The sequence below is a fragment of the Alosa sapidissima genome, chromosome 24, assembly GCF_018492685.1.
Source record: "Alosa sapidissima isolate fAloSap1 chromosome 24, fAloSap1.pri, whole genome shotgun sequence".
Classification (NCBI taxonomy): Eukaryota; Metazoa; Chordata; class Actinopteri; order Clupeiformes; family Clupeidae; genus Alosa; species Alosa sapidissima.
The window spans coordinates 17,203,030-17,224,759 of record NC_055980.1 but is presented as its reverse complement, the minus strand read 5'-3'; the positions used below and the strand labels follow the sequence as shown (position 1 = coordinate 17,224,759).

General features: G+C 42.8%; 1 protein-coding gene and 1 long non-coding RNA gene across 5 annotated transcripts; one reads left to right on the top strand and one right to left on the bottom strand.

Annotated features, from left to right (window-relative positions):
* The first annotated feature begins 680 nt into the window (after positions 1-680).
* On the top strand, positions 681-21,424 carry sgms1b (sphingomyelin synthase 1b). Of its 3 annotated transcripts, none has more exons than XM_042082229.1 (6): positions 681-853; positions 14,331-15,229; positions 15,670-15,787; positions 17,877-18,030; positions 18,952-19,118; positions 19,220-21,424. In XM_042082229.1, exons 2-6 carry the CDS (start codon positions 14,583-14,585, stop codon positions 19,391-19,393), a joined length of 1,260 nt encoding a protein of 419 aa, XP_041938163.1. In that variant the 5' UTR covers positions 681-853; positions 14,331-14,582; the 3' UTR covers positions 19,394-21,424. The 3 variants fall into 3 exon arrangements, with proteins under 3 accessions (XP_041938163.1, XP_041938162.1, XP_041938161.1); XM_042082228.1 differs by lacking the exon at positions 681-853 and adding an exon at positions 10,372-10,608; XM_042082227.1 differs by lacking the exon at positions 681-853 and adding an exon at positions 12,343-12,610.
* LOC121699798 lies at positions 6,866-10,122 on the bottom strand. 2 transcript variants are annotated; one of them, XR_006027041.1, is made up of 3 exons: positions 9,978-10,122; positions 8,996-9,096; positions 6,866-8,867 (listed from the first exon to the last, which is right to left on the bottom strand). It is a non-coding gene; the product is annotated as an uncharacterized LOC121699798 (long non-coding RNA). The 2 variants fall into 2 exon arrangements; XR_006027040.1 differs by having other exon boundaries at positions 6,866-9,096.
* Positions 21,425-21,730: the final 306 nt, after the last annotated feature.

Here is a 21,730-nt window from a genome sequence, read left to right as displayed (position 1 = left end):
AATTTTTAAAATAATGTCCCATATTGTAGTTTTCGATATTATAATGCTACTGGGGTTAATTGAAATTACTATTTTATCATTTTTGTCTAGTTTATTTTCCGACTAATTTTGGCTTGTGTCCGCTTTACCCATCTTCTGTTTCAAATAACCACCTGGTGGAGCCATTGTGCCACCTACCCCCAGAGCCGTGCCTACCCAACTTTAGCTCCGTTATCAGCCACAGGGAGGGATGGTTTAAATACTCCTTAAAGTAGGGTCATCCTATTTGGCCTGCAAGATGGCTAATAATTATGACATCATGATTGATGTGAAAATTAAGAACATATTATACACACTCTTTACCAAAGTCTCTTGCGTTCATGCGCTAGAAATTAATGGATAATTTGATAGTGCAATAGTTTGACTAGTATGAGGAAAATGCTGCCCCGGACCAGTGAAATTATGCATATTCATTTGGCTAAACATCATTTTAGGTTTGGTTAAGTCAGTAAACTAGATTAAGTAGGCTTTAATGTAATGCAAGGCATTATTCTGAAGTCAATTCAAATGCAACATTTTGCGAGGGTGGCACTGTCAGGGAGGCCATCATTCTCTGATAGCAAAAATGTGTAGTTGATGTGACGTTCACGGCGAATGGTAGGAATAGTCAACTGTTCTAAATGTGCAACAATGAAACCGCCCACCTCCACGCAGTGCAGAAGCAGTGCAGAAGTTAACACATGCATTGAGCCAACAGTGTCTGTTTCAAACTGAGGACAGATGTGTCTGATGGCATCCCAATCGACTAGATAACAAACGGGTTTGGACCTGCGTGTGGATTCCAGTCAGGAACGATTCAGAGACAGCGTTCATGGTATGTTGGCTTGCTCTGTTCATATAGCTCTGCATTCCCCCGGTACGGTTATGGCTACGTAGCTTAATGTAGCTCACTGGTAGCTAGTTGACCAGCTGGGTGGGCATCTTAATGGCAGGAAATGGCTTTTTTATGGAGTACCGGCTCACTCCATTGTGCACATTGTAACAATTAACTGTCCATGCTTGTTCAGCTAGCGAGGCTCTATCTGTTGCTTGTTGAAACTTCCATGCCTCCGCTTTTGTGCGGTGGGCAGGCTAACAGCTAGCGATGCGACTTCTGTCGTGGGCTGTCCAAAATATCAGGTGCGGGCAATTAGTTGATTCTGTTCGCTATATTGCAGTCAGTCGTGTTCAATTATGCCCGCGTTATCACATTGATTGAAGACTTAAAGTGGCTTCATGATGATTAATAATAGCAGAATGTAGAACATTACTCTCTTTTTTCTCATAGGTGCATCTATGATCTTTCCAGTAGACCACCGTTTTTAAGGCAATGCCCCCTCTCAATTGAGAGAAGGGAGTCGATATGGCAGACAGTATTCCAGTTTTCTCTCAGGTCAGAGACCTTACTCTTTTGTGACTAAGCTTATTGAATAACTGTCCAGATTGCCTTTCTCTGTTCTATACAAATAGCCTAAAACGAACAGGGTACCGAAAACAGCACCCCTGTAATAGTTAGCATCCTTGCTTGTCTAATGCCAAATGTGTATGAGAACTGGGGTTGGCATAACAGCTGCGATAGTCAGATATGGATACAGGTGTTGCTTTGGAGTCTGGGCCTGTGGCGCGGTGTGGCCCATTTGAAACCCCTCCCGTGCTTGTTTACTCCAGCTTCTCTCCTCATTAGTTCCTCCAGTCGTTGTGCACAGGTCTCAGGGCAGCAGATGTGCATAGGAGTCTCAGGAGAACTCCTTCTGAGAAGTGGCCACAGTACACTTTATTAGTAAATACAGACAAAGCCTAATGCATGCTAATTTTACCCCATTACATGCACACTCACACCACCGAGAGAGAGAGATATACCTATTTTGCATTAAGCAATGCATCTTTAGTTTCGGTTATAAATTGAATTATGTCTTGACATAGGCTACTAGTATAAATATAAAGATGATTCAAGGGTGTGATTAGATAAATGAGCCATCCAGGTAGTGCATTCATTCTGTGCACTGTAGGCCTAATAATATTTTACCAAATGAACTGCAATCAACCCTCTCCTCCCACTGCCTGACTTACTGTGTGGTCTCTTGCATCCCCACTCCAGCTGTTTATATCATTCCGAGCCTGTTCACTGGACAGCCTGTTGAAATAGTAAGATTTGTGCCTGCCCCAAGAGGCAACGTACATGTGTTCCTATTATAGAACATGTTGAAAAAGTCAGATGGTCATATCATATATTATATAATTAGTCAACTCTGAATAAAGGAGAGCTGTCCTCCTTACTACTTTGAATTACTGTAGTGGTTGGATATCGTGTCTGGTTGTAAATATTAGGCTGTCATCTTTTAATCAATGTTTTAAAAACAGTTTAAAAACATTACATGTATCCTGAAATTCACTAAGCAACGCAGCAATCCCATAGGGAAAGTTATGCATTTTTTGCCAATCTGCAAAACAAATTTTTAGAGATGTCTAACTAGGGTTTTTTAGTGGTGCTGAATCTATCCCAGCCATTAGTTTTGAGTAAAAATGACTCCAAGTCCATAAAAAATCCATAACAAGTGGTTTTATTGAACAATTACAAAACAAAACTTCCTTAATCAGTTTAAGATTTAACAAACCTCATCCCTCAACTATCCTGCACTCCTGTCATCATCTGGTTGGTTGATGTTCTGTTACCATGACAGTTCCAACAAGCAGAAATACACTCCTTGCTTTTTACAGCAGCACCTGAGAGTGTCGCAGTCGCCTGCACAGTTGCTGATGACAAACTTCAGAAGGTAGTCCGGTGCAATCTGGTGTAGGGACTGGTGCATAACCATGTTCTCCTTGTTTTTAATCCACACTCAAGGACATCTAGTGATGGACTTTGTCGCAGTACCCAATCTCTGGTCTGGAGATACGCCCGCAGAGAGTGCTGTGCTGCAGCTCCTGTAGTCGGAGGCAGTTTCTCAGGCTTGATACTAGTTATGTTGTCCTCATGAGTTTTATATTTTGTTGCTCACTGTCCACCCTCAATGTTTGACACTCTTTTCTCTCTCTCTCTCTCGCGCACACACACACACACACACACACACACTGACTCTCTCACAAACACATTCACAGCCACCCACACAAACACATATGCACACACACACACATTGACTCTCTCACAAACACATAAACACATTACAATGTAAAGTAGTGAGTGTACAGCTTGTTTAACAGTGTACATTTGTTGTCCCCTCAAAATAACTCAACACACAGCCATTAATGTCTAAACCGCTGGCAACAAAAGTGAGTACACCCCTAAGTGAAAATGTCCAAATGGTGCCCAAAGTGTCAATATTTTGTGTGGCCATCATTATAGTATTTTCCAGCAGTGCCTTAACCCTCTTGGGCATGGAGTTCAACAGAGCTTCACAGGTGGCCAAGGATTTGGCAATGGATAAATTGGGAGGTGTTACTAGACACTTAGAGGAACACATAGTAAAAAAGTTTTGCAGATTGGTGAAAAAAAGCCTAACTTTACCTAACTACAAGCAGAAATGTGGACATTAACAATCATGAACCCTGTAATAATTAAGGACCTGAAAATGTTTGGGTATGCTAATGTCAATCTGCTTGGTTGCTGTGGCAACTCCGGTTCAGTTTCATGAGTAGGGCCTTAGACTTCCTGAAGCAATACGATTAACAGGAATATAAGCCTTGGTTAATCACTTCTCTTGTTTCATAGAGAGTATCAATTAATCCCAGGCATGTCTATTTAGATTTGAATGCTATCTACATCATGTTTCTATACCAGAAGTCAGCTACCCACCCAAACAACCATCACCACCCCCCAAGTCATTTAAGAAACTGAAACTGGGGCATAAAAAAAAAAAATTTGGTTCCTGTTGGTTGTCAGTTGAGGCCATGGGTCGGTAGGGAATTCCCCCCCCCCCCCCCCCAGTTGCAGTAAGGGATAGGTAGAAAATCAGTCCCTCCAGGATTTCACAAGGTTTTTTGAGACCGTTACGACCTAAAATGCCTGGATGGAAGTTGTGGTGTTTTTAGCTGTTTCTTGTGGAGAAATTGCGGGAGGAAGTGAAAATTGCAAAAATAGTTGCGATTTTTAAAAAAAAAAAAAAAAATTAAATTTAGGGCAATTAAGGTTAGTAAGACCAAAATCACACTGATAATCTTGATGCTTATTAAAAAAGGATAATCAAAGGTAAACAGTAAGGATTACAGAAAACAAAGTAGGCCTACTTTATTTGTGAAAATGCTTTGACTGAGGTAATTCACAAAGCAGTATAACCTTTCGTAGAACTGTCCAAAAAAGACAGTCACCTAAAGAGATGGCATCATGTCATATGTTTCAATACATTCATATATTTTGTAATTCATATTAAGTTCATATATTTTTAATAATTCATAGTCTGTGGCCTGCATTAATTACTAATAGCCAAGTAAGTATCTAGTAATTTCATATTGATTTAAACTATTTGACTACACTTCTGTTTAATGTCATTACATTGGTGGTGTACGTCTAATTGACTGCCTGCCCCTTTAAGGACGTGAGAGTAGCCTAATTACATTTCTGAGTGGATTGGAAGGCTTGCGTCTCACTGTGTTCGGCTACGAGTGTAAATCACTTTTTGCATAGTGCATTACGATATGTGGATGCAATTGGGAATGTCTTCTATGTCATTAGTTAAAATAAATGTTAAAAAAACAACTCGAATGAAATCATTCTTGCATCATAGAAGAGGTAAATGTCTTGCAATTTTATTAATTTCTATGATTTTGGTAGAACTACTCAAACTAAGCCCACAAGCTAGCAAACATGACATAAGCTAAAAGGACATATCCAGGTAAACGTTTGCCAATGGGTTGCATAGCCTACTCAAATGTCAGTAAACCAAGTAGGCCTTAATTAACTTACTTTCATAGCCTAGGTAGGTTAGCAACACCAGGTTGAGAGATGCAAGTAAGCAGATCATTAACGTTAGCCTTCTATTTGTCATCAAAACTGTAGAGGAACTAACACGTTAGGGCAGTCTTCGGTGTCATATGCAGAAGGTGCAGAAGTAAGTGTGCCATCTGGCTCAATATTCTGCACGAGGGACTGTTGTGGTAGGTGAAATTTCACGGTGAAACTACGATGATTGGTCAAATTTGCGAAAAAGTTGCGGTGTTTGGACAAAATTGCGAGTGCCTTGTAAGTGACGAAAACAATCGTCTTCGTGAACAGCTGTGCATAGGCTACTTTGTAAAAGAGAGAATACGCTCATCCCTATAAATAACGCAAGGGGTAATGAATGTAATTATAGTTCGCCTTTTATTTGTGGATTTATTTAATGTATTTAGTGTTATTTCTTCCCCAAGCTCATAAAATAAATTTGGGTCGCACATAAATTGACAGGGTCGGTCGGAAACCGGAACCCAAGAATTTTTTTTTTTATGCCTGGACCATTAAGTTCTCATATTGCCTCTTAATTGTGCTTCAGATTTAATTAAAGCCAGCAGTTTCTTCCTCATGGCTTATCAGTGCAATATAGTCTCTGTCCAGCTTTAATAGATTAATTGAGGCAGTCAGGAGGGTGGCTGCCACACATGGTCAGGCATCTTTCAGGAGAGAAAGGCTGTCCAGGGCGAACCCAGCCAATTTCTGCCATCAGCACTAAGAATTTGTCCCGCAGGCTTGATCTCTTCGGAGAGGTATAGAAACTACTTTGTGGATGGTGCATTCAAACTTTAATGTTTGATGCTGACTTGCATTGTGTTGCAATACCGTGGCCCAAAAACTGCTGTTGTAAAGCCCCATAAATAGGTCTCTTCTAGGGTTTCATTTTGAACCATTCATCTCTGTTTTGTACAAGGATTATCACTATTGCCATATCAGCAGAACGAAAGAATAGAATTTTATACAATTAAACAATTGATAAAACTTCAGAGACAAATGCATAACGTCAAACATGGGACAAGAAAACATTTATGTTTATTTTTTGGTGTCAAAAGGAGGAAAACAATATCAGTGACAGCCTTTGCTAACTCCTGCCAAGACAAAGACTGCTGGATAATAATTCACTTTAACAGGTTAAATTGAAATGAAATGAAGTGTGTGGAAGCCTACTCAATGCATCCAGAGGGTTAAAGATTAACCATTGCTGGCCAACAGGCAGGGCCTTGATGGCCAGCAGTTTCTAAAAAAATAATAATAATGTTGCAAAAAGAAAACGTATTACATTGAATATATGCCAAACAATAATTGTGACGGTAAAGGTCAAGGATGGTATAACAACTCAATAAGTGTGAGGGAATTATTCAATATTCAGGAAAATGGTCAGGGTGAAACCTGTCGACTGTCTGACCATGTTGTTTAATCAGTTAGGGGGAAAAAACAAAAACAAATCTGTTGACCTGGGCTTCAAATGTTAATTTGCAACTAAAAATGTAAGAAATTATTCATGAGCTAATACATTTACATTTACATTTACATTTACATTCGGCCCGGTGGCAACAGAGTGATGTTTACGGGCTGTTACCATATTGCTCCAAATGGACAACAATGCTTTGTGAGATTGAATGGAAGAGATTCACCAGAAATGCATCCAATGAGCCCAATGGTGAGACAATGTACAATAGATTGTTGTAAGAAGGAGTCCAGATGTCTGGGCTGAACACAGTAAACTATAAGATGACCATCAGGACATCTCTGCATCTAGGCAGAGGGAATGACTGTTGAATCGAATGGGTTTTTGTTGGTGGTTGGGAGGGCAAGAAACAGGTCAGGACAAACAAATCTGATCGTTGCAGATGCACCACTTCAGGAAACACTAACTGTACGTACACACCGCCGCCGACTTCCAAAGATTCAGGAAGTCATTCATTTTCAATGGAGGCCGGCTTCTCTCAGCTGCAAGAAGCGGCAAATCCGTCAGCATCGCATTTTGGCCGTCTTGAGCGTCAAGCAGAAAGTTGAACGTTGGTCAACTTTATGGTAATGAGCTATGACGCGGTTCAGCGACCAACGACCAGCAACCAATCGGAATAGACGGCCTTTAAATAAAGTAACTTAGTTGGCCTAAGATAGAAGGTGATTGAATGTAGAATGCTGCCACGTCAGAGCGGCCAAAGCGTCCAAAGCTTCCCTGTACTTTTTTGACAAACGTCCTTGACAGGGTGACCCGAGCTTCTTTGGAAGCTCAAGTCGGCGGCGGTGTGTACAGTACGTACAGTAAGCAAGATTAGACTGCTATGTGACCTTTCATGGTTGGACGTACACAGACTGTCCACTAAAAGATCATCAGAGCAAAGCATTGGAGAAATGAGCCATCTGGGTGTTCGCATTAGCTGATCAGTGCGCTTGTTTGTGGTCGTTGTTGAACAGAATCTTACCAGATATTACATTCTCTTTCATGGTTGTTTACCGGACAGGGTCAAAGCACGTAAGCTCCCCTCGAGCTTGATAAATCCCTACGGTGGGATGTTAAGTCTTACACTTTCAGCACAAGAATCTCACATCGCAATCAATTTGTAATGTCTCCAATCCATGTTTTTTGCTTTTCCCTATTGATAGCAGTGGATATCTTGCAAAGTTCTTTATTTACTGGACATTCCATTAGTCATAAAACTGAAGCTAATGCTGGCAACTACAACAATCCGTCCTTAGTCTGTTTACATTGTGATGCTGTTTTGCTTCTCTGTGTGTGGTAACTGTATGTGAGGTAAAGAATCTTTCCATGTGTAGGCCCTCGGCAACCCTCGCTGTGCAGTTACTGGGAGGGGGTTTGGGGGGAGAGGGGTGGGAGTATACAGCTGCCTCAAGGCCTGGAAGACAGAAGATTGCATGTTTGGCAAGTATGTTTGCCTATCCTTGACTTAAAATGTGCATAGCTCCTAGTGTTTTGTCTGCTGTGTTGATAGCTCAGCTGTGCTGTTTATCATTGGACATGTTGAATTGCAAACTTCATTCTCTTCCGCGCGTCCTCACCTCGTGTATGTATGTGTGTGAGAAAGATCCGGACACAGCCTCTTCCCATATAGGGTGCAGGGGGAGAAGGCATGTCACCCGCAGAGTAAGGGCAAGGGAATAGCGGCTTGTTTACCACAGTGCCGTTCCCAGGCCGAGGACAACATCTGCGCTTGGGTTATGTTCAAGCTTGTCTCAATACATTGTCTCCCTGACCAAATAGGCCAGATAAGATTAACTGAAGGCCTGTGTTTTGCGTTTGTTATTGCGCGTGTGGAGTTCTTCTAAGTGGTGGTGAGGAATTTGAAGAGCTTGCTTCTTGTGTGCGAGAGGGAGAGTGTGTGTGTGTGTGTCTGTGTGTGTGGGTCTGTGTGTTATGCTGAGGATGGCCCACATGCAAGCTGGGCTATTCATGGAATTCCAGGAGCACAGTAGAGGCTTTAGTGTCAAGGTTCATGCCCTTATGGTTGGACTACGGACACACAGCCAAGCTGTTATCTTTTGGATATGTCAAGAATCTAACCCACTCACAAGGGCTTTTGCCCATGCACAAACACGCACTACAGCCTGAATGTGCGATGTTGATGCCCCTATATTCAAAGCATTTGCATACAGTTGCTTCCTCCTGCCAGCTTGTCCTTTATCTTTGAGATGCTGGCAATTCTTGGTAAACTCCCTTTAGAGAACACTAGTTATTAATCAGGAAGGAACAACAGAGTGTTGGTGTCATTCGCTGAAGTGAATTGAGACAGCTATTTTGTGAATGATTATTGCATCCTTTTAACTTCCCTTGTGGAAAAGCTGGCTTTGAGCAAGGGCAAATTATCTTGTCAGAGATGGTTCCTGTTGAAAAGCTTTCATTGGCACACGTTTCGTTTGAAACATTTCCAATAATGTCCGGCCACGCTGTCTGCTGCTTCTGCAGAAGGTAAAAGGATATCAAACCCAAACTATTTCCCTTGCGGGAAGGAATTCATCCTCGCAAGTTCTCATATTTGAAGTTATGACAGAGGTGCCAGGCCATTTCCTTGGTAGTGCACCACTGACCTGTAAAAGGGAGTTCCGGGTTGCAATCAGACCTGCGACCCCAATCATCACCACAGTGTAGATTTACACGCTGTTATGTTCAGACAGATAAAGCCATTATTCTGTCAAAGAAGGAAAGAGAATGAGGTCAGTGAATCATGTGATGTGTCTCAACCAATTTTTGTTCCCCTCCCTTTGACCTCTGTGAGGTTTCATCAAGGTGTTGGTTGATAGAGGAGATAAGTCATTGTTAACACCGGTTGTGTGGCGGTGTCACACACACACACACACACACACACGTACCACTGAGCTTTGAGGACCTGCAGAGGTGATGATTGTAATGATTGGGCAATGAGATTGTTCTGAGCTCTGACATCCTTAAAATGCTAACACTATCCGTATGCTCAAGAGCACACAGTGACCTGGTTTAGTGTGTTCGCTATCATGCTCACATACTATTTCCTCTTTAACCCAAATATTTGTATATGCTTGGGTCAGGATGGCAGTGCATCGAGTGAAATAGATGTCCATCACAATGCAATGTAATGGGTCACCTTTCCTATCAGGAACTGTGTTGCAGTAGCATTACTCTGTAAAGGCAGTTTGCTTGGGTTATACATACATATTATGTAATGGTTTAGTTAAACAGGTTTTCTGCAGATATCAAGTTATGCTGGAGCTTAGACATATGTCTCTGTTACAAAGATAAGATGGTTAAAAAGGCATCTATGATGTAGGCTACTATGCCTTTATACTACTATATTTCTTCTCAGTTATGGGTCTTTATCAGTGCTTTGGCTTTAGCCTACTCCATAACACTGTGATGGGAAATTACTTTTCTGTAACTATTAAAACCACATTTTCTTTTTTAGAATTGTAAATATTTAAAACTATAACTAGGTTAGCCTACTTAAAGGATGGGGTTATTTCTTTGTCAATTTTCAGGCTTAGTAGGCTTTTGGATAGGCTACATGAAACTCGAGACTAGTGAGAAATAGCCTACCTTCCATTTTGTCCTTCCATCTGCACACCTTTGTTTGCTGTCCTAGAACAGAGGTCTTCCGTAACCGAAGACGTCTTGTCAACATGAACAACAAAATAATTGCCATGGGATAATTTAGGTCTTTTGAACTACTGAAAAATAGCCTTAGACAAGCCGTGTGTTACACTTAGGTGTTGGTTTTAGGGTTTTAGTCCCTTGTGCACATCACATAGGCTACGGGCTTATTTTTACAATCTGATTTTGCTGTTTTCAGCATCTCTCAACTCATGAAGAATAAACCTTTTCAAATGTCGATGTCGAAATCGAAACCTCGCATTGAGTTGAACTTGAAACAGACCAGTAACGGGATTCTCACTTGGCGCGTGTTGGGTTTGGTTTGTATTCTGGTAAAGTGGAAGGTTCTTCCTACTGTTGTTCAACTTTAGCGGGGAAACTGAGTGCTCAGCCCTCCGCGGACTTGTGGATTCGGTGGTGAATGATGTAGTTCTAGCCTAGGCTACACACGGATGACCAGAGTTAGTCAGCGGATGGGCGGGATTGGTGTTGTTCATGACTGTACAGTTACAAACGGTAGGCTGTCAGACGGTTCGTGGTAGGCAGTGGAAACAAACGTCTCTTCGTTTAAAATACGGTAAGATAACCTTTACTTGAAACCGATAGCTATATCTGCGAGTGCTGTTTTACCCATTGCCGCCATGTAGGCTAGGCTATAATAGGCTAGTTGTCCCTCAGTGAAAGTGTGACTTTAACGTTATGTGATGCTGTTGTGATTTTATCGCAGCTTAGGCTCGATTTGTTTCTCGCTTCTATCACTGAGGCGTTATCTGTTAAAACTATTGTATCAGTTATATTGGTGTATTTTGATGCATTCTCGAAGCATCTTACACAATTCTCGGAAATAACTATCCTGTATCGTTATAGCCTATCTATGAAGTAGTCTAATCCGACTTGTCTACCTTGAAAAGTAGCCTAACGAAGTGGAAAAAATAGGTAGGCTACTTCTCTATGAAGCCAGGCGCATGAGGAAGTTGTGTTAAAAGTAGCCATAGTCTAACTTTCAAAACACTGGACTCTATAATGTCGGTGATTATTTTTTTTACATGATCATGTCACAACTAATCAGATGGCTCACCTCCTGAATTACCCGGATTCTAATGAGATGCATCACAGCCACAGCACATCACATGGCGTCACTAGTATGACTCGCACAGTTCACACAGACAGGTACCATCATGTTACCCATCAATCAACAAACCCTATAGCTCTGTGGTCCCTTGTGGTTCGGTAGTCTGTTTTGGCCACAGTTGGCTTTCGATACCATGAAAGTGGAGTGAGGAAGAGCGTCGTAGTTGTATCAAGTGGTGGTACTGGCCACCAAAACCGGCATGACTTTGGAAATGTTTTCCCACACTCCCCCTATGGGCCTTTCCTTAGCCTAGGCCTACTCCAGAGGGAAATGTTTTCCCCCCTCTTTTTTTACCACCTATGCGTAATGTAGGCTAGGCTGTTGTTCTACCATAAGACATTTCGGATTAGATGCTTTGTAACCAATACACTAGGATGTCACTGGATTTGGACAGGTCTGATTATTGTTATTATTATCACTAATATGATTAATTAGGCTATTCATTAATATTCAGAATTTCAGTAGCAGCAGATACCCTGGAATCTGTTTGGGATAACTGTCACATGCCCTGTCTGGTTCTCATTAGTGACTGTCCTAGCACATGGACCCGCTGTGTGAGTTAGTCTGGTTGATCTAGTATCTGGAATGGCTATTTTGGCACTTGAAAGAACAATACCACCCCAGTGGCAATGTAAACTGTGCACCGAAAAGTTTTTAAAGCTTCTTAAACTGATGGAAGAGGTCCGTTTGACAAATTATTAAATTGTAAACACTCAAACCTAAGTTAGTGTTGTGTTTACAACATCTAATAGTAGGAGATCATATTCTTGAATCAGAAGTCAATAATAGGCCACAGAAACAGAGATGTGCAAATTCCCCATGTATAGGCTAAATAGGTTTAACCCAATGTTTTGTTTTTGAGTGAAATATATTCGACGACTCCCCTGTAGTAATTCCCATTCTTTACTCAAAAATGATAAGTTACAATTTCAACATTCAAGGCCACTGTTTTGCCGTTATCCTTTGAACACAGAGAAAAGAACTTGGGCTGCGTATCCCGCCACTATAGACCCTTTCAACAAGGTAAACAAAAACAATGCTTGGACGTTCTATTTGGTTCCCAATCTACTTCCTCTGCATTAAGATAACATATGGAATGTTAAGGAAGCCTTGTGGGGCCAACTATGATGCTGATAATGGAACTCTCTTGAAAGGGTCTTCAATGATCAAGCATTCGCGCATATTTTACTTGTTGCGTACAACGCGACACTCCTCATAGTAACGCAAACCATATGGTGCCGGGGGCGAAACGACCCCTTCTCCGTGGCCCGAGTAAAGATTTGTAAACACACTTGCCACGCCCTTGCTAACACGCTCAAGGGTTCTTGAAATTCCTGTGCCAAGGGTAGCATATCCACACTCGGTCTTTAGGCTACTCTACGCTACGGCATGATCATTCCTCTCTGGCAAGGAAACGGGAGTTTATGAAAATGTTGCTTCAGAAGCGGTAAGACGGTCTGTTATGACTCAGTGGAGCTAAGTGAAAGCACATGTCAGTCTTCGATGATTCGATATATTTGTCTTAGATTTGTACAAATTAACATGAAAACTTCAGTAGATCTTTTTTTGTAGCCTATCTTGCTTACAACATAGGAAAAACTTCAGTGGTAGCCTATAGGGTCCGTGTAACGCTTTGCAGTGCTTTGTACTATTTGCTCCATCCATCTGATCCAAATAAAAAATATGTTCAATAATCCAATTTTCAATTTTTTTTAACTGGTCAGCAAATAGATAATTGCTGCTATTTTCTAAATGTGTCATTAGTCACGCAAGATAAAGAAAACAGAAACTGAATTGGAAACAAAAGTAAAATTCCGTTAATATTGAATTTTTGCCGGGTTTTTTTTTACCGTTTTTGTTGGGCTGAACCACGCGTGGGGGGGGGGGGCTGATACATATTGGTGCGTTGGTAACCACATTTTATCAGCGGATGTAGAGATAGAGGGCTATCAAACACAATTCAGCTTGCATCAAGGTGCCAAGCGATTGATAATGTCAGCTCGAGATCAGAACCTTAGATGCAGAGGGAGACAATTGCTGCGTCCTGACACTTGAGTAGGCCTGTTCTAGCCTATGTTTGGGGAGGCTTTGAAGACCTACATGAGCATTACCAATGGACTTGAGCCCTTGCCTACAGGCCAATGTAGGCTATTTGCTGTTGAAATTAATAAATGGATAAATTGATAAATTATGCTCACTGTTGTGTCTTCGTTTAGCCTAATGAAACCTAGTCTAGCGTAAAGCGTTAAATAAGCAAAAATGGCATGTCAAACAGTGCTTGGGGTAGCCTGTATAGCCCGGTATAGCCAAGACTGACGTCGATGGCAAAGCATTCTGCTTTGGGGAATTATTTGGTATGGCATGGCCATGGTATTCAAATATAGGCTAGGGCCTACTAGATATGTTCAACATAGGCTGAAAGTTATGTTTAACGTGCCTTGTTTTAGTTATTAATCTCTAAAGTAATGAGTCAAAATCACAAACAACTTCAGGCTGCGCTCTCTTCCACCATCTAGCCTGGCCCAGCTAGATCGTGTTCTCCCCCCGGTCACGGTGTTCGTGGTTCAGTCCAACCACAAGGGCAAAAAAGGGAAATTAGAAAATTGACGCATCATTTCAATTTTTAACTTCTGAACAGAAAACCATAACTGTGCTCAATTGAAAATCAAAATAAGCAACAATAACCCATTTACTGTGCCGTCCTAAAGAATGGATAATGGATTTTTAAGCCTATTTTTATATTTTTTCATGTGAATTCTGCAAATAGAACATAGCACTGCAAAGCGTTACACGGACCCTATAGGCTGTGTTTTCCGTCTTGTTACAAAGCAACCTGAAAACTAATTTTTAACTTTGTCTTAAACCTATGTTACTGGAAAGAGTTAGTCACTGAGGCGTGTTATGGAGTTCTCTGCTTCAGTTTTTTTTTTTTTTTTTTGGCTGTTAGTCCTCAGTCATCTTTTAAACTGGTACAAAGTTATTAAAGTCTTTATTTGTATGAATGCCAAAAGCAGAATGTGTATTGCGCTCAACTACAGTTTACCCAATACTGTCCTGGAATTACAATTATTTTCACCAATTCAGCATTGATGGTATTGAAATTTCATAAAAGTAATTTTTAATTTGTTTTTTTTTTTTAATTTTTAAAATCTCATTTCTCTCTACAGGAAAGAAATTGTCTACCCCTCCCTGTGCAGATTTCAGCAGTAAGATGAGCTGAATTGCTGCCAATACTGGATTATCCATTTGGAAGTTTGTTGGGATCTGCTGAGCAGTACCGTGGAGTGTGTCCCCCATGTGCTAAATGCGTAATGAGCACCATTTGAGGAGGTCTTTGTGTCTCTTAGACCCAGCCGCTCAAAACTCAATGCACCTCCACCCCTGTTCTCCCACAGTTTTCTGAGGCAGAGCGGTCTGACATGAAGAAAGTAGCCCAGTGGTCAGTGGAGGAGGTCTCTCGCTGGCTGATGGACGAAGGCATGCAGGAGTATTCTGAGCCCTTCCGGAACGTTGACGGCCACTCACTCCTGCAGCTCTCACAGACGGACTTCCAGAGGCCGCCCCTGTCGCTGGTGAGTTCGGACGGTGGGCAGCAGCTTCTGGAGCGCGTGGAGACGCTCCGCATCGAGCACCACATCGAGGCGCACAAGAACGGACATGCTAACGGCGACGCCATGCGGGACCTTGCCGACGACCTCATCATGGACACAGGGAATGGGATCACCCCCGCCGGAGGGAGCATGCCCGGGAAACGCAACGGGATGGTCAATGGCTACCACAAAGATCTGGTCAAAATCCCTATGCCCGAGCCCACGCGCTCACAGTTCCCGACAGAGTGGGGCAAGACAGCAGTGGCTTTCTTCTACGCAATCTGCTGCTTCGTATCCACCACAGTCATGATCTCCGTCGTCCATGAGCGCGTGCCGCCCAAGGAGGTGGACCCTCCACTGCCCGACAAGTTCTTTGACCTTTTTGACCGCGTGGAGTGGGCCTTTTCCATTTGTGAGATCAACGGCATCATCCTAGTGTGCCTGTGGCTGTTACAGTGGACCCTGTTGAAATACAAGTGGGTTATCCGTCATATCTCTCTCTCTCTCTCTCTCTCTCTCTCTCTCTCTCTCTCTCTCTCTCTCTCTAACACTGTCTCTGTTTGTAATTGCTAATTGTAGTTGTTTATATAGTGGCCGGTCTGTACTCAGCCTCTAAACTAGGCACCTTGGCACATCTTAGATTATCCAATCCGGAATCTTCCACAGAGACGGACATTCCTGCTTGCCAATCATGTCACATCACAGCATGATTCATAGCGGCTTTAAGAGAGGCAAAGAGATACGAAGTCCAATGAAACACACCTTTGTGTTCTGTGTTTGTTTAGCGTTTACCCTCTGTGGCTCTGTTGGCTTGGCTTGCTGTGTCAACACCACCATGTTTCCACTCCTGGTGTTTGCCATTGCTTTGTTCTTATGCGCTCAGGGTATCCCTGATAACTGTTTCCTTGCTCTGTAGATCCATTGTTGGCCGGCGTTTCTTCTTCATCGTGGGCACGCTCTACCTGTACAGGTGTATCACCATGTACATTACGACCCTTCCCGTGCCAGGAATGCACTTCAGGTGTTCCCCAAAGGTAAGACACATTATCAAGTTGTTGTCCAAAGCAGCACTTCATGGATTAAATGTGAAAATTTGCCATGGTAGTTTTTTGTTATGGAGTTGACAGTTGAAATTTCATGGTTGATGTCACACTGTGACACTTACAAGTTACAGGGCTCAGGCAAGTAATGGCTACTGTCATATACTGTAGATAACTTCAATTTCAATGTTCAATTTAATTTAATTTAATTTAATTTAATGGCAGGGATCATATTGCTCTAGAGCATGGTGGCCAGTGACTGGAAAGAAGATTAATTTAATTGAGATTACTGTACTATAGAATTCTGTTGTGTTATTCCACGTCTCTGGGATCATGCTTTTAATAAATAGCTTTGTCTGAAGTCCATGGGAGTTCTTCCAATCGGAAAAAGGAGGTGCCCCGGCCATTGCGTGGAAAATTTTTGGGAAAGCTCTATTTTAGGCCAACTAACCTCCCCTGATCCTCATTTTCCATGCCTGCTCTGCCTGTCCTTCAACTGTGTCTGTCAGTGGGGAGTTGCAGAGTTGTTGAAGGGGGTGGGGGTTTGTGAGGTTGGGGAGGGGGAGGGGGGGGGGGTCTGGGGGCGGGGTAGGTTGGAACTGTCAGAGACACATGCTCAACAGATGTGTCTGAAAGATCCTCTTCCTTGGCTATTTTGAGACCGACATGGCATTGGGAAGTTTTCTCTCGTTGCATCACTCTCAGGGGTATGTTTCGAATCCCATAAGAGGAAGCACCCGTGCTCACCCGTTACTCGAGTGAGTCAAACCTCTGAGCAGTCACACAGAGGCTTGGTGTTTATTTTTTTATTTGTGTCACAGGCACATTACCGTTGCTAAGGAGCTGTTATGGGGGGAGCTGGAATACTGTTGTTCATCATCCACTGGGCGCAAGTGACTCACACAGGGGTGAGGGATGGTGTCAGGATGGGTGTGTGCATGTGTGCGCACGTTGAGGCCTGGAAATACTAGCAGCAGGAAATGTGGGAAGTCGTTCATTTGGTGAGCCTGACAGACCACGGCATCCCCACACACACACACACACTACATACACACTACACACACACACACATGCTTTTCACCCTGTGTCCTTCTCTCCTCTCTTCCGAATGACACGTACCACTCGGCGGGGTGTTTCTGCACGCTGACTGCCACTCCACACTCAATCCCAGAATACATCAGGGTTTGTTCTAGAAGAAACGGCCATGACACTAATTGGGGCATAATATCATTTCGAGCCGGAGAGTGGAAAGCTGATGGAAGAAAAACAAGGGAGAAATTAATGTCTTGGCTGTACTCTAGCAAAACATGTCAATAAACAGAGACACAGAGTAGATTAATGACGAGATGTTTGCCTGTTTTGTTGGTGGTAAAATGCCTGTTTGGGTTTTGTTGTTCACCGCCCTAGTATAATTTGTAGATGAGCCAACCGTGAGTTTTGTGTGGATAGACGTTGTGTTCTTTGAAACTTGTCATTTGTTGGTGCGTGAGAGTGTTAAGTGTGTGTGTTTTACAAATGGCCGCCAGTGTGTCTCTGTTGCTCAACGAACCCCCAAGTGTGTTGGTTCATTTGTGAGCGCTGGTTGTGTTCTCTGGAGATAATGGTTTTACTTCACCCATGTGGTGAGCCGTGCGTTCCTGTGGTTTTACCGTTTGCCATCTTTCTGTGTGGCCAACTGCTGATTTATAATCTTGTTGTTGCTGTTACTTTGTAACGGTTTAGGCAGCTGTGTTGAACTGACTCTTGATATCTGATCTAAATTTGTCTAGAGAGAGAGAGAAAGTGTTTTGGGGTGGGGGTTGCACAAGGAAATGTCATCCACAAGCACAATAAAATGGCACAATAATGGACACAAATGCAGAGCTATTATAGACCCTTTCAACAAGGTAAACAAAAACAATGCTTGAACGTTCTATTTGGGCCCCAATCTACTTCCTCTGCATTAAGATAACATATGGAATGTTAAAAAGGAAGCCTTGTGGGGCCAACTATGATGCTGATAATGGAACTCTCTTGAAAGGGTCCATAATGTGTGTGTGTGTGTGTGTGTGTGTGTGTGTGTTTGTGTGTGTGTGTTTTGCAGCTGCTCGGGGACTGGGAGGCGCAGATGAGGAGGGTGATGAAGATGATATCTGGCGGGGGCCTCACCATCACCGGCTCCCACTCCATGTGCGGCGACTACCTGTACAGTGGCCACACGGTCATGCTCACGCTCACCTATCTCTTCATCAAAGAGTGTAAGTGGCGCTTGGCAGTGCGGACCAGTCAGACGTGAATAACCTGACCTCAAAGTAAAAGTCCAACCACACGTATCTGATCCAAAGCCCTTCACCAAACCAGATAGTGTGTTCATTCATTGCACAGGTGGGACCGATACATAACAGGAGGACTTTCTGCTTTCTGAAGCTGGGGTTGCACACCTCTGCGTGGTTCACTTTTCAAAACTGACTGAAGCTTAAAGGAACAACGCAGCAATTTTTCACAACCTCTGTTTCCTTGAAGTCACAGAGAACTGTTGGTACGGAAAAAAAAACAAAAACAATCGGTGCTACCTAGCTCGAGTTGTTGCAGTCAACAGCTAGAGTAGACAGGCAGCTACAGTGCTACACTCTGGGGGCATTTTTAAAAATATTTTTTCATACCAACAGTACTCAGTGATCTTGGGAAACAGATGCATGTGAAAAATTTCATCAAACTTGCAAAATGTCATCAAACAAATGTGTGTGTGTGTTTTCATTGTGAGAAGAGGGCCTTGTCTATATGGATCCTGTAGCACGGTGGTTTGGACACAATAGTGACACCTGCTGGTGAAATTTGGTGACCTCCAAATACATACAAACTCATCACTGAACGTGCTCATTACACAGATAAGAGAGGATCTATGCCATTTTAATGTCTTACACAATTACTGAATTGTAAAGTGTTGAGATGCTCAGGTTGTTTGTTATTCTTCAGGGGAGCAACACATAAGACTGCTGTTGACCACAGGAAGAACAGTGTTCCTCTAAAGGAAAAAACTGATGTGTTGTCAATAAACCAATCAACTGCTATCCCATATCCATCCGAAAGAAAACATAAATGATACTCTGCTGCTGTAGACTGTAGAGCGAGTGTTAGTTTGATGATTTTAATTGAGATGAATTGCTTGTGTTCCAAAGACTCTCCAAAGAGGTTCTGGTGGTACCACTGGGCCTGCTGGCTAATGAGCGTGGTGGGAATCTTCTGCATCCTCCTGGCCCACGACCACTACACCATAGACGTCGTGGTGGCCTACTTCATCACCACGCGACTCTTCTGGTGGTACCACACCATGGCCAACCAGCAGGTTAGTCACTCTGATTAGACCCCATTTCCACTTCCTAGGCCTGGTTTGTGTTCACTTCTCAGTCTCACTTTTAACCCGGAATGTTCTGCATTGTTTCTCAGGTCCTGAAGGAGCCATCACCAAGCAACTTCATCTCACGAGCGTGGTGGTACCGGTTCTTCTACTACCTGGAGGAGAACATCCAAGGCATAATCCCACGGAACTACCAGGTGCCTTACCTGTGGCGACCGTGGCAATGGGGCCACGTGAAGTACACGAGAATAGACTCTGAGTGAGCGAATGACTTGAGCGACAGAACTGGCTGACCTTCCCAGTGACCTTTTCGTCTCTCAAGCTGCCACTGCATTTTTTGGGCCCCAATTTAACAATAAAAGGGGTAACAAGTGAGTAGAGACTCAAAGGGAGACCTCAAGTGCCAGATTCCCGTCACAAGAAGGTACCCATGTGGAGTACCGCCACCACAACCACCTCTTCCTTACAAGCTCCCAGAATCCCCCCCCCCCCCCCCCCCCCCCCCATATCGGACTGGTCAACACTGTGACTTATCGTTAAAAACATTTCATTTAAGGTTGCAAAGCTAAGAGTGCTTCTTTTTATGCCTACATGCTTCTTGCCACGAGGCAAAGCTGCGCAGAATTTGTCCCTCTAAGTTTGTTTTGGGTATGTGCTTAATGGTTGTCCAGGCAACCGGTTAAATTGTCCGTGCATGATTCAAGTCAATGACCCACCCCACGCCATGGTGGCCAGGACTTGGAATGACTGCGAGGACAGACCTGGAAAATGTGTCACAAGGTTGTTATGCCACTTTTCCCTGAATGTTGGGGTTGAAGGATGAATGAACAAGTGATCCTGAAGTGTGCTTTTCTGTTAAAAGAAAAACAAGTAAAACTGCAGTGGGATAAAATCATGAATCCACCAAAACACAACTAGGGGAAAATCTGGTGGAAGATTTCTTTTTTTTTCTTTTGTAGTAGTAGCTTTCCTTAAGAAATATTGCCAAGGGGCAAAAAGAGAGAAAAATGTTTTTCTAAGAAATCTAAAACTTCATTTATTTTTCCAACTAATGCTTTGTATATGGCAAACGGATATCGAGTGGTATGTATACATTCCTCAGTGCCTTTTTAGACGTGACTGTACTATCAGCTTGTAAGTCCATGACATTGTGTTTCATATTTCCTTGCAATGTATAACGACGATGTAATGCCGTAAGGCATCAGTGTTGTCGTCTTTCTGTTTCTTTTTGTTTGTTTGTTTGCTTTTTTTTAACCTGAGAACCTGAGGTCCAGCAGGTTGCCTGTTTTGCCAAGCTCGTCGCCCCCTGACCTCTTACTCCCCTTTAAGACTGGTGGGCGTCGGTCACACAAAGCTCTCTCGTCCTCTGAATGTTTTGCTCCTCTCGTCTAGCCAAGACGTCTAGCCAAGATGTTTAGCTAATATGATTGTGTCAAAGCTAATTCTATTGTGGTGAACCATTTCATTCATGTTATACTGTTTTTATTTATTTTTCCTGTGTGTGTTTGTCTGTTTATTTTGTTGTTGTTAATATGTATGTATTTGCGGACCCCATAAACGGGACTGCAAGTTGTTCCGAGTCCTTTTTACTTTGTAATTGTCCAAGCCAAATAAGCTGTGTTGCCTGGGCCCTAAATGAAAAGGTCAACTGAGTTTGAGGTGACTTGGGTGCTCCAAGCTGCTGAGATTGTCCCCTGGGCTTTTTTGTCAGCGGTCACATGCGACAACTCCACCGCCACCCCCACACCCCATCTCTCTTCTCTCCCCTCTCCCTCGGGTCCTTTAAAGCACAGCGAGCGTGGAAAAAGCACCAAGTTCAGACTTCCAGAGAGCGGATGGTCAGTGAAGGCCTCAAATACCCTCATCTTAATTTTTGCTACACAGAGATTGTTTGTTTGGGATCTCGCTAGTACTGGTTACAAGCTGTTACAGCCCTGAATGTTGATGCACCGATTTTACTTGACCTCAGGGAGGGAACAAGTTTTTTGGGAGAGTTAACAGTTACATTTTGTTGTCGATGTTGTTGGGCAATTCCACGCAAAACTGTCACATCCATAACGCCTACACAATGCCATGGTATTTAGTTGGCGTTATGGACGTGACCGTTTTGCGAGGAATTGCCCTGTTACGTTAATGGAGGAGTGATGATGGGGGCGGGGAAGATGGCACAATTTTTGGTCTTCACTGTCCAAACTCTCTCTCTCTCTGAGGTTTTGCCTAACGTGAAGCTGCTAGACGTGATGGAACAGTAAATGATCTGCATCCAGCAGCAAAATAAAAGAACTGTCAGCATGGTTGTGGTCTCTTGCGTTTTTCTTTTCCAAATTGTTTATGGACTGCATGGTTTGCTTTCTGGGAGTAGAACTACCTTAGAATCACAGAATCCACAGGACCATATTAATATTTATTATGATATAGTTAAATGGACAAAATCGCTCTGTGCTTTATTTTATTTCATAATGCACATACTTCTAAAATGTATTTGTGTTAAGAAACAGTTCTTGGTGAAGAGTCTGTGCTATTAAATGTTTTGGGAGAATGAAAATTAAGGCCGTAAGCAATGCATAATAACTTTTTCAGTTATGCAGTCAAGTTTCACA